Below are 12,363 nucleotides of genomic sequence, written 5' to 3'. Positions count from 1 at the left end.
CTGATGATCGCAGCCACATTGCTACTGTTGTAGGTTCGGGGGAATGAATGCGGAACAGAGGACGGCAGCGGAACGGCGCTGCCTTGGCCGTGCCCGGGCTGCGCTGCCTGGCACACGGACGCTGCTTTGTGCCCACTCAGTGCCGTTCCCACCCGCCACCGCAGCGGCGGTTCTGACACTCTCGTACCTTTCAACAGCTGCGTGAGTGGCGTGACCAGCTGGAAGCCGCCGCCGTGCCGGGGAGGTGCACGCGGGGGAACTTTACAAACCGTTGTCCAGGGATGACTCAGATCCTCTCTCTGGTGCAGCTGGAAGCTGTTTATGATCCACGCGGCTGCGCTCGCTCGCACTAGAACAGCATGCAGACCGCTCCAGCCGGTGCGGGGTTTATGTACCATACTCTGCCGAAGCACCACTCCTGCCGAAGTCACCTCAGCCTCGACCCGAGGCAAGGAACCTATTTCTGGGTTGAGCTACAGCTCTGCTGAAGTTGTACAACTTCCCCTAAACGTTCCAGTGTAACAGCAAGAGCGACGGCAGCGCTGCCAGCACAGGCAGCCAGTGGTGCTGTACCAGCGCCGGAATCCCTGCATACGTACCTCAGCCTGTCATCTCATCCCTTCTTGTACAACGTGCACGTCCTCACCTTCAAGTATAGAAGCTACTTTACAGGGATTGAAAATGATGTAGAAGAACCCAGGATCCACAGCACCTGCTGCCACACGGCACTCTGGGGTAAGCGTAACCACACTTTGCATGAAGTGGGATAGAAGATAAGCACACCGCTACGATCCAATGGAACAGTGTTTTAGTTAAGTCACTTTTTTTTTTGAGAATATATAGTACTTCAAGCATTAGATCAACCACATATCCACCGTACTGACTGATTTATGGTGGGCCCAGTTCCGCCGTGAGGCTCCACCAGCAGCCCACACACCGCGCTGCTGCGTGCAGGGGGAACGCTCGCCCACCGTCTGGGCCTCGCGTGTGGACCCCGTGTTCCCGCGCGGGCTGGGGAAGCCGCTGGCCCCAGCAGGGCACAGCTCGGCAGAAGGCAGGCTCTGAAACACCAGATCTAGCAGCCGGGTGCCTCTCTCAAGCATACCCACCCCCTGCTCTGCGTGAGGCTGCAGAGCGACGGGGAGCAAGGCAAGCTGTCAGAAATCTATGTGACAAAAGAGGATTAAATAGATTTTAAAATGTCAGGTTCTTAGCTTAAGAGAAGTATTACAGCCCAGAGGTCCAACAGCATTTACTCCTTCAAGTACGTTTGTCCGGCTAGAAACACGTGGCAGCGGGGGAGAGCCCTGCTCAAGGGAGCACTTCGTCTGGCAGCCACGAGGAAAAGGCCCAGTTTGCACAGCAAATCTAAAATATGACTATTCCTGAAAAACAATGTATTTCCACCAGCTATTTAAGTAGATGGATTATTAATTTCTTTTGTATCTACCTAACTGCCTTCTCTCCCCCTTATTTTGCTGTCTCTTTCTGCAGTACCTGTGTCAGTTCAAAATCCTGACAGGAAAACTAAACCATCAGCCACCGCAATAAATCCAGTGGCAAGTCATGTGCCAGCAGGAGCCACGGAACACAGGTACTTCCCTTCAGACCCTTTAGCTGCTCAGATTAAAGCAGAACATACAAGACTCATCAGCGAAGTCACAAAACGTGAGAGCAGGACTCGTTCTCGCAGCTGTGGGCTGCGGCAGGCGCTGCTGACCTACATGCACGGGCTGTAGCGCAACACGCGCCTCAGCCAGTCTTGTTTCGCAGCCACACGCTCATGACGCTGCCTCGCTCTTACTAAGCCATTTCAACGCCCCCGTTTTACTGCATTATTTTATTTTATTTTTCTCCCCCAAAGGTTGTATTTGTTTAATCAAGCCAACAACTCTGGTCTGCTCAGCAAGAGATCCTGTGGAATTCCACACAACAAGCCATTCTTTCTGGTAATAGGTTACGCTCTTGCAGCTTTGGATATTCCAGCCCTTTACAGAGCTCCGTTGCCCACCTCTGATTTCTCCCCAACGCTTGAAAGCACTGGCAGGAAAACCAGACCCAGCGTTCCAGCAGGTTTTTCTAGCACTTTAGACAAAAGCATCTCCCCAGCTCGGATGAGAAACAAAAAGAACGTAGCTAATGCGTAAGGAGAGGATCAGAGACCAAACCAACGTTCATGAAAGTTATTCCAGAAAGAGCGCACCTCATTAAGCTTCTTTTTAAAAAGTAATAACCTGTTAGTATGGCGGTCAGTGCTAGCTCAATACAGCTGTAGCCAACGTTTTTTTAAAACCAAATCACTGAGCTAATGCAAATCCCTGGCCACATACCTGAAATCAGCCCCAAACACTAACACCGCTTCTAGGAGAATGGTTTAAGAATTATTTTTTGTATCAAAAGTCTCAAAGTCTGGCTTGATCGATAGTTAGGAAAGAAAACGCGTAGAAGCAGGAGCAAAGCTTGTTTGCATCTGCCAGTTCACAAATACAAACAAGAACGGGATGGTTAAAAGCCACCCAGGCACTTACCCGCTTCAGACACTCCCTTCATCAACTCATCCTGTGTCAGACACAGCGTAGGTTTCTTAGTAAGAAGGTCTTAACTGTGTAGTCGTGTATAGAAAGGGGTCAATCAGGTTAGTAGAAAGCAGCACACGAGTTGGTGTAAATGAGAGAGAGAGAGAGAAAAAAACGTGTGTTCTGGTATTTGTCTCACACACACACACATATAGATAAAACCACAACTATATAAAAAGTCACAAGCCAACCTGTGTTAATAACTACCAACCACTCAACATTTACCTTTTGGGGGAAATTAAACCAAGATACAAAACACAGATCCAAACAGACTGCTGAAACATCAAGTTCCACTTTTGGATGTAAGTAATCATAAAAACCATTTTAAAACAAAGCTCTGCTGTAACAACTGTGCAAGCAAAGGCGGAGTGTTGCCCGTTGCCATCACGCGGCCGCCGTCACCTGTTACCCGTGGGAGGCACAAACACACAAACCAGGGATCGGTTCAGTTTCAACAACCCGACGACTCCACTCCGTAAGGCCTGACACCAAAGACCAGAGCCAAAAGCCCTGGAGATGATCCCGTAGGAGCCTCCTCCAGCACCACCAAAGCATGGATAAGCACGTGTGATTTTTGCGTAAGCGCGTAAGCAGTTTCCTCACGTCGCACAGCTTTTTCGAAGGGTTTCTCCAGCTGAACGAAGATGCATCCTTGTGCCAACTCACCGGCACCAGCAAGCGTAGAACACCCGTGCCCAGAGGCTACCGCGGGCCGCCTGCCGTTAGCGACAGCGCTGATCACCTCGGCTTGTCTGGGCCGATGCCGCTTCCTGTGGCACTGCTGACATAAACTGGATTAATCACCCCAGATTATACATAAATATTTCAAACACACTTGTTGAGTAATTTCAACTTAGTTAATTTGCTGAATAAAATTTAATTTTATTTAAAAAAATCTTATACACTATTATTCACCTAGCCCTAGTTGTGAACAGATTCTCACTTCTGAAAATAAACCACATTCTAGTAAATTCATTCAACACCAAATTAAATTACTAGTACTGGATTTTTTTCTTAAAAAAAGTATGTTAAAACTTTACTTTTTTTATTTTTAAAACCTCTAAAGAAAATGTTGCAATTTTACAGAAAGGTTTCTTTTCAGGTTATGCTTTTTTTTAAATGCCTGTTATAAATTCAGCTTGTGTAGAGTTTTTTTTTCATAGTTTTTTAATATGTATTATCTGCAGAGACATTGTAACAGTTCCATTTTGTGGATGAACACAAAACTTGTACAGATTTCTCATATTTGGTCTTTAGGTAAATAGTTCCCAAAAGCTGCCTAAATAAACCACTCCAAACTGTTCAGTCCATCATGAAAATACAGTTTTCCTTTCGTAGTGGGAAAGGAAATATAAATAATGCATCATTATTACAGAAAATGACAAAAATCAGATTCAAATTAAGCCAACTATCTAGCTTTCACTCACCTTACTGCATGAGGAAGTAAGACGTTATGTGAATTAAAGACTGAACAGCAGCCTTACGTTTAAATTTAATTTTGAAATGTAAAGTGGAATCTATTACCACAATTAAAGTGAGAAATTACCGATACATTTTAAAATGTTCAACTGCAGAACACACACTTAAAAAAAAATTATTATAATAATACGGTAGCCACTGTTAGAAAACCACAACAGCTACTCTTAATGGAGACCCCAAAAGGTCAGTGTATGACATCAAAAGTGTTATGGAGAAACTGGTCAGATTAATTTCTACTGATGGGTGCTTAAGCTTAAAAATATTGAATATACCTCTGACAAGATAATTTTACTCTTTTTAAAAGGACTTGTGATAAAGAATTTCATCTTTCTAAATGAAGAACAGTCTGTTATCTTAAACATACACAATATTAAGCGAGACTCTTGTTTTACTTTAGACTGGAAAAATATGCCAGGGACAGTCAAAGTCAACACAAAATAACAAACAGCAAAAGGTAGCAGAAAGAGAAACAGGTAAGTGCAGCTCTGGTCAAATTCATAGCAGTTCTTTACGTCAGTTAACGGCTCATTTACATTGTAATTTCTAATCAGTTACATGCAAGCCCAAAGAAGCATTTGATCACTACACATGGTAATAAAATTTGATTAAATTTATCAGGCAACTGCTAAAATATGAAAATTTGCAGATGTAATAAAGTAGCTTTATCTGAACTTTAACAGGACAGACAAAAGTAAATCATTCCATTGGTTAAAAAAACCCTACATTCAGTTTTTTACCAAACAAAATTTCACATGAAAAGTATTGTGTGATTCCAAAGTTTCCGGAGTAGAAATGGAGTGATTTGAAATGTCAAAGACCCCATTATTTTGCAAAGAAATGAAAATACACCTCAAAAATTTCTAATTCCACATGTGAACAACAAAATACTGCATATCTACCAACAACTGCATTGGGTAGGTCGTTATGAAAGGCTAGCTGCCAAGATGTAGGAAATGGCTCCTTGCCTCTGTTCCCTTTAAGGAATATACAATCGTTTGAAACCAGTTCACACTAAGCGCTTATCATGCTGCCGTTACACTGAGATACTCAGTCCTTAAAATAATCTGATAAAGATTTTTTTAAAGCTGCAGCCCTCCCCAACACTGTATTTCTCAGTGTACACAGTTTGGTAGGGGGCAGGGAGGAGCGGGGGTCACAGCCTCTGGAACAAGATGTTTTGCAGTTTGACTTTAAATTACCAAGTTTTAAGGCCACCTGTGTTGGGTTTTTTTTCAGTGCTGAAAGTTGAAGTCTGATCACAGGGCCCCTTTCCCCACTGCGTGAGAACATGTTCCAACATTTTAGATGTTATATTTAAGTGTCTCCTTTTGGCACCATGGAGTTTGTTGTTTTTTTTTTTTTAAAAAAAAAAACAAAACACTCCCCTAAGTTTCTAGTTCTGGCTGCCTTTATCACTCACTGCCACAGATGGGGTGTCCACGTTAACAGCTATGACTATGCTCTCTCCATCTTCTGTTTTGATACGTTTGAGTTCCTGCTGTTCCGACTGGTCTCCGTTCTGGCGCTTTGTTGGAAGAGATGCCGATGCGGACGCATGGGTTGCTAACATATGCAAAGGACTCGCAGCAGCTGTAAAGAGAGAACACGAACTTCAGCACGCTAATCCTCGGCAAAACCGATGATACTGAAAGCAAACTTGCATTTTCATCAAAATGGTGAATTTCTCTATTAGCGCTATGTGGGGTATTAGCAGTCCCAGCTGGGACTCAGGTCCAACTGTTTGATCTTTGTACAAACCTGAAGGACATTCTCTCACATCACTCAACATTCATGCAGATGTGGCCAAAGGTGGGAGAATGGGGAATTATCTCCATTTTGTCAATGAGGAGCTGAAGACAGAGAAGGATTAAATGTCTGAAAGCCAATCTAGACAGTAATTTCTTACAGACTAGGAAGTGAATTCAAAATCCCCTTTGAGTAGGTTCTGGCCACGTCTGTGGATCGCTGCTGAGTGCGTTACTCGGCCTGGAAGGAGACCACCACCAGGTCGTGTTGTCGTGTTCATCTGCAGCCGTATTTAAGAAAAGCTACTGCAATTCACGCAGCCATGAGATGCACACTACTCAACAGCAAATCCTCTTCAACAGATAGCGAGGCATTTACCCACAGTGTAAGGAAAAGGCAGCGCTTTAACAAGTAGTAATATTAAGAAACGACGCATTTGATTAAGAGTCAAGTACACAACAGAATTAGATCAACAGAAATGTATATAGTTCAAGCATCCTATAAAAGATTTCAATCCTTCTCATTCCATGGAGATAGTACAAGGCATCATTAACGTGCGAGTATAGTCCTTAGACCTTCTGAGATACCAGAAGGTTCCTTCTATTTGTTAGCAGTCTGTTTCTCATACTGACCCTGACTTTATTAAACTGACTAGTCAAATGCCTTTACAAATAATGTAAAATGCTATAGATTTACTTGTTCTTTGCACTTCATGAAAATTCGTCTAAATGTTATCAAACCACCTGCTCTTTTTACACACAAGCTCCCCCTCTCCAGCACCACTGCTTTGCTGACCTTAGTACAGCACTGCCCGCCAGCGGAGCCGAAACAGGAAATCCATAAGGAATTCTAATCTGCTAAAGTTGTTATATTTGTTCTTAGTAAGCTATCCTAAAGAATACCTGGAATATCACCTCTGCACGTAACTAAACTGTGCTGTACTTAGTATTTATTGGTAGAACACACACTTCCGAAAATATTTACCTGATGCAAAAAGCTTCACTGCAACTGTAAAATAATTTGTTCTTTTATCTTAACAGTATTCAGCTTCTATTAGAAAAGCTATTCCTTGCGCTATTTCTGAACAGATGCCATAGTTACTTCTGAATAAAATGCTTTACTGCAAATTTATTGTTGCTTAAATAAAACTATGAAGTTTATCCCTCATCTTCAAGCTTGCATTACGACTATCACTGCATTACTCACTCCAGGGTGTCTCTAGTAGAAAGAGAATTGCTGGCTGCAGCCACAGCTGATACGTGGAAGCATGAAATACACAAAAGAACAATGTTTGAAACCTACGCTCAAAGTCAAAATAAAAAGTATCTAGTTACTTAATTTTATGCTGCAATAAGAGACCTGAATTTATTTTGGACTTCACAGCTTTCAGTTAGACTGACGGGTAGTAAAAAGCACTACCAAACTGTCTTGCTAAGAGTAAGATCTGAAAGCACCTTCTTATCTTACTACAAATAGAAAATGTCAGAAGAACAGCAGCTGCTCTGGATTTCTTAGCTTCCAGGCTGCACAAATCTTCCTTCTCCAAAGACAAACACACATACAAATGTGTGCGTAAATACAGATGTATGCACGTGAACACAGACATCTGCAGACACATACAAACAAATTATTTCTGCAGGCCTACTTCCCCCTTGAGGTGCTTTGCCTGAGAACTACCTGGTTTCTTGCTGGTTTAGGAGTTACTGCAACAGAGAGAGCAGGACATGGAATACACCTCACTTGCTGTTCACATTTTGAACATCTCAGGAGGTGTTTCAGCCCCGGAATCTCAGAGTGAAAACACCCATCACTGCAAGCACAGCCCTGTCACACCCAGCGAAACAGTAAGAAGCATCACAGTTCTACTCCTGTGTTCAGCCACGTTTCTTAAACACTCCTAGCGGCCATCGGGCTTCCCTACCGAGGAAAACATGTTCGGATCAGCTGAGTTTTCAGAGTCCAGAAAAAAGGGAAATTAATTATGCCTTACTTAAAAATAACTTTTCAGTCTATTTCATATGACTCTCAGCTGAATTCATACATCCCTTCTGACAAAAGAAATGCATACAAGGTCTGACAGTGATTGCTCTTGCTTTACTTAAGCTGGAAATGAAGTGGAAGCAGACAGAACACTGACCTATAAATGTCAGTGACGGAAGAAGAGTAAAAAGGAAATAGCAGATAATTTACTCCATTAGAAAGACTTCAGAGTGGAAATACAGGTAATAAATTGATATAAGATAGCCTAAACCTATTTCTGTAAACATATTTTATGACAAAAAAGCTAACATCTCAAAGTGAAACTGTTGCAACATGCTGTATGCACACCTGCAAAGCAAACCAAAACGGAACATTCTGTGAACAAGCGTGAAAATATAAAAATTACAAAGAAGTACTGCTACCCACTCAGACTGCTGAGCCTGGGAGGGGCAAGATGATATTCAGACAAGATGACTCTCAAAATCTTACAGAATTTTTGTCATTTTTAGTACAGGTTCAATAAAAACAGAAAAGTAACAGTTCAAAAAGCCAACCCACAAGCAAGTTCTGTCTTGTTTTCCTCTTGGTTGGTTCTTGACAAATCATCTGGGGAGCAGTTACTATTTTAATGGCACTGGTTTTACAGGAACTTCTTTTTAAACTCGTTTATATCCTGGGTTTAATGAGGAGGGAGAATGGGCTGTCACCACTAAGTACATCCCTATAATGACCACAAAGAGAATAAATAGCTGTTCAGGTAATCATCAATGAAGAGAAACACTGGTTCTTACCAACGGGAAGGAACAATCCCTTACAAGGCTATAATTCTAATTTTTTTTTTTTTTGTGGAACTTACATTTTCAGTATAAATACGAAAGACAGGAGAACAGAATACAAAAATGCAGCACTGGTCACATTAATGTTTTAACAGTTACAAAGCAACAGAACCTCCTGACACAATACCTACCAGCATTGCCCTGCCCTTGTATCGCAGTGGTGATGGGTACTATGTGCGTTCCGTTCTGTGTTACAGTTTTTATTGGTAGCTGGTGTTGACCTAGAGGTGCCTGTTGCACTATAGTAACTGTCTGTAAGGGTGTGGTCTGAGATGTCTGAATGATACGACTAGCAGCTCCTATTGTAGCATGACTAATAGCAGGTATAGGCTCCACTTTAACTGAAAAACAGAAGATAAAACATTGTTACAAACAAGAAAAGGCTGAAGAACCGTTTGTTTTTACGCAATCAACCCACACTGAAAAAGCACACCATTTCATTACTAGCTCCAACATCTCTGAGAAATTACAGTGCAAAATCTTCAGTTTTAGCCAAACATTTCAAGCATTCATTGGAAAGAAGTTTCAAATAATAATTCTTCTGTACAAAGAGCTAGCAAAACAACTAATCCCACAGGTTCTCACCTTTTACTTCCTTGTGGTCTCCATTCTCTTGAGGTTCTACCTTGGGCTGGGTTACCATCGCGGCTTGCGTGACTACTGCCTGTCCAGCTACAGTGTAAGTGTTTGCTGGTGCTAATCCAGTCACATTTGTGACAGACACAGCTGGTATCTGGTGGACAACGTGAACTGTCTGAACTACAGGCTGCTGGGATGTCGATGTTGTCACAGGAGTTGCAACAGTGTAGGTGACGGGTTTAATAGTTTGTGGTAGCTGCCGTTGTACAGTAATTAAAACTGGTTGGCTAGATAGAGGTGATCCTACCAAAAAAGAGATAAAAATTAGGCTGCCAATTTTAATTATTTCTTTTAGGCCAGTCATTCTTTTAAAGTTAAACTAAAGCCTCAGAGGATTAACAACCTCCTTCACTAATGCCTGAATGATCCAAAAGATAAAACCAGACAATGAAGACTATGACACATGGCTGTTCCAAGCCACACATTCCAGGTAACTGCTGCATTAGCTCCATAAGACCTGTACACCACCTGGGCAAAAGCGCCCCCCCCCCCCCAAATGCAGCTATAGTGCCAAAGCTGTGTTTAATACTCATTTAGTAACACTCTTTCGCATAGACAGTAACTTGTGTGTAACTCGGGTGTTGTGTGCAGTGTGTCTGCCCTGGCAAAACTCAGCTTTCTAGGCTGGGGAAAGCCTGGTGCCTCTGCTTGGGGCTGTGTTTGCCTTCGCCACGTAACGGCCACTGGCACTTCGGGAGTACCAGAGTATCACCAGGAAAATGGATGGCAAAAGTATACAAACTAAGGTAATTAAACAAATCCATCCTTATCCCATCATGCTTTATGGGGGTTTGGTGGTGTTTGGTTCTTTAAATAGGCAGTTTCTTATCACTCAAAATTTGTTCTTTCTCTTTTTATCCTTTCAATGTTTTTTATCCCTACCTTTGAAAGGATGACGTCCCACAGATGCATACAAGACATTCGCTAATTTCTGTAACCCATGTAACCTAAAGGTTTTGGGTGTTTTTTCTGAACCAGAAAGAATACATTTTGAAAGGAAATGACAACTGTTACAAGACAGTAGGGTCCTATACAGGACAGAAGCACAATCTCTGCTTAGTAACAAAGTGATCAAGGGTGCTGGAACAGCACTTGCTCTAAATGTTAGGAGGTTAAATACTTCTGGGTACACGTGCAGCCTTTGTAATATTTATATATTAGCCCTTTCCCGCCTCCAACCCCCAAACGCTTATTTCAGGATTCCTCACCTGGGGCACTCTGTGCAAATCGCGCTTCTTGTATTACCGCTAGTTTTGGCTGGATAGCACTAGGCTCAGGTTCCATTGGGACTGGAGATCCTTCCCTGGACAGACTCTCGGGGGTCTGGACTCCACTGGAGTGCGCAGACAACACTCCAGAGTGATTAGGAGAAGCTGGGGCACTTCTGCATTTAAAAATGAAAGCAGCAGCTGATGTGTTTTAACTTCTGAACTGTGCAAGACAGTGACCTTCCTCTAAAGAGACCGTAACACACGGTGCCCACAGGAGGGCACCTCTGCCTTCTGTCAAGCACAGTTACAACCCACAGCAGTTCTGATGATCTTTAATAAAGCTTCTGTTAAACAGGGACAGAATTTAAAAGCAAACTTCAGGTATAGTTAATGGAGAGGAAGTGGCTGGGTGCCTTCTTAGGGAGACTCTCTAAACAGTCTTGTGAAACATGAACGTTTCTTCTGGTGGAGAAGGATGATGAGCAAATCTCAAGTCTACAGGGCAAGTAATAAAAGATCTGCACCAGCAGAAAGGCCGTAACTTTACAGAGGGAGTAATTTAAACCCATTTATTTCCCCATCATGAATTCTGCTTGAACATTATCGAACTAAATACATGTCATCTCTAAGTTCAATAAAACGGTAGCTGGTATTTCATAATTTTCTTTGCAAACAGTTTTTAAAACGCAGTAGATGGCAGTTAGAAATTAAACTTATAATTCTGTAAAAAAATCCCAAAGGTACAGCAAGGCTTGCTTACATTAACAATCCGATAGTTACGCAAACCGAATCAGTTCTTTAACACTACAAACAAGCAATAAAAACAAGCCTAGTGTATGGGGCAGCTTCCTAGTAAATCATACAGAATTCAAATACTGTGTCTGGATGAAATTAAATTACTAAACTCGTGACTGTATCCAAAGCTATCAAGTCTGTATCAGCCTGAAGATTAAACAACAGCCATAGTCTTTTTGTTCATCTGTTTTTCCTTACCTAGAAGAGAGTGGTCCCAGAGGGGTTCTAAAGCAAGGTACTCCCCTAGGCCGCCTTTTCCTAAAAGCCTGCTCTATTAATTTGCTTTCAGAAGCAGGGTCTATCCTCCAGAATGAGCCTTTGCCTGGTTCTTCCTGGGAACGTGGTACTTTGATGAAATAACGATTCAGAGAGAGATTGTGACGTATTGAATTCTATGGAACATAAAAAAATATGTAGAATTCATATAACTTTTCCAAGTCAGAACGTGGCCTACTGCAGCAGTTCGTACTATAGGAGACTCGGGGTTCAGCTCTTTTAATTCCTTAATTCAACAGAACTCAGAGCACTGCAAAGGCAGTGCCATAAACCTGAAAGGACTCTTGCATTTTTAAAATCTTCCCCAACAATTAAAAAGATAGTATGCTAATGTGGCGGTAACAGGAATCCCATTCAATTCTCTAACGACAAACATGGTGATTGCAACAAATTGTAAGAACACTACAAATACTTATGCATAATGCAGTGTTTTTATAAAAAAAAAACCACCAATCAACCAGTCTTCATACACCACCCTTCCCCCAGGTATCAAAGAAACTGCCAGTTCACTCTAAGAGGAGGGCCAGTAAAATACAGCATATACTGATTCTGATCTTACATGATAAACCTACTACTGTTCCACAATACAGAAAGAAAAGGTTAAATTACAGAAGTTCCAAATGCAGCTAGATTGTTGGGAGTTCACCCACAGTCCAGTCTGTCTCAACAAAGGAGCCAAGGATTTAGTGTGTCTAGAAAAACAACAAATGGCAGTAGGTCCTGAAACAGCTCTTCAGCGAGATCTTCATTATTGCACTCTACTTTGCACTTTATCCTCATTTTGCCGTAACACATGCAACTCTTCAATCACAGAGATGTGGAAAA

General features: G+C 42.2%; 2 protein-coding genes across 2 annotated transcripts in view; one reads left to right on the top strand and one right to left on the bottom strand.

The window, feature by feature from the left end:
• Nucleotides 1–43: 43 nt before the first annotated feature.
• Nucleotides 44–2,679, top strand: LOC114017403 (uncharacterized). Its single transcript, XM_055705000.1, has 4 exons — nucleotides 44–201; nucleotides 491–735; nucleotides 1,495–1,594; nucleotides 1,865–2,679. The coding sequence occupies exons 1-4, from the start codon at nucleotides 44–46 to the stop codon at nucleotides 2,145–2,147; spliced, it is 786 nt and encodes a 261-aa protein (XP_055560975.1). The 3' UTR covers nucleotides 2,148–2,679.
• A 754-nt stretch (nucleotides 2,680–3,433) lies between these two features.
• Nucleotides 3,434–12,363, bottom strand: part of FOXK2 (forkhead box K2) — a 49,081-nt gene continuing 40,151 nt past the window's right edge. The window contains exons 5-9 of the mRNA XM_055722545.1: nucleotides 11,461–11,654; nucleotides 10,465–10,640; nucleotides 9,203–9,499; nucleotides 8,749–8,958; nucleotides 3,434–5,645 (exon numbers count right to left, since the gene is read on the bottom strand). Coding sequence (XP_055578520.1) covers nucleotides 5,449–5,645; nucleotides 8,749–8,958; nucleotides 9,203–9,499; nucleotides 10,465–10,640; nucleotides 11,461–11,654 — 1,074 coding nt within the window. The 3' untranslated portion in view covers nucleotides 3,434–5,448. The remainder of the gene's footprint in view (nucleotides 5,646–8,748; nucleotides 8,959–9,202; nucleotides 9,500–10,464; nucleotides 10,641–11,460; nucleotides 11,655–12,363) is intronic.

The sequence above is a fragment of the Falco cherrug genome, chromosome 1 (assembly GCF_023634085.1).
Source record: "Falco cherrug isolate bFalChe1 chromosome 1, bFalChe1.pri, whole genome shotgun sequence".
Classification (NCBI taxonomy): Eukaryota; Metazoa; Chordata; class Aves; order Falconiformes; family Falconidae; genus Falco; species Falco cherrug.
Note: the sequence above shows the minus strand (reverse complement) of the source record. Positions and strands in the feature narration are given on the sequence as shown.

Bases quoted from the DNA above. Each gene is read 5' to 3' on its own strand.
- LOC114017403 (XM_055705000.1), top strand. From the start codon at position 44: ATGAATGCGGAACAGAGGACGGCAGCGGAACGGCGCTGCCTTGGCCGT. The intron at 202-490 runs GTGAGTGGCGTG...GCTCTGCTGAAG, and splicing joins TCGTACCTTTCAACAGCTGC to TTGTACAACTTCCCCTAAAC. The intron at 1,595-1,864 runs GTACTTCCCTTC...TCTCCCCCAAAG, and splicing joins GCAGGAGCCACGGAACACAG to GTTGTATTTGTTTAATCAAG.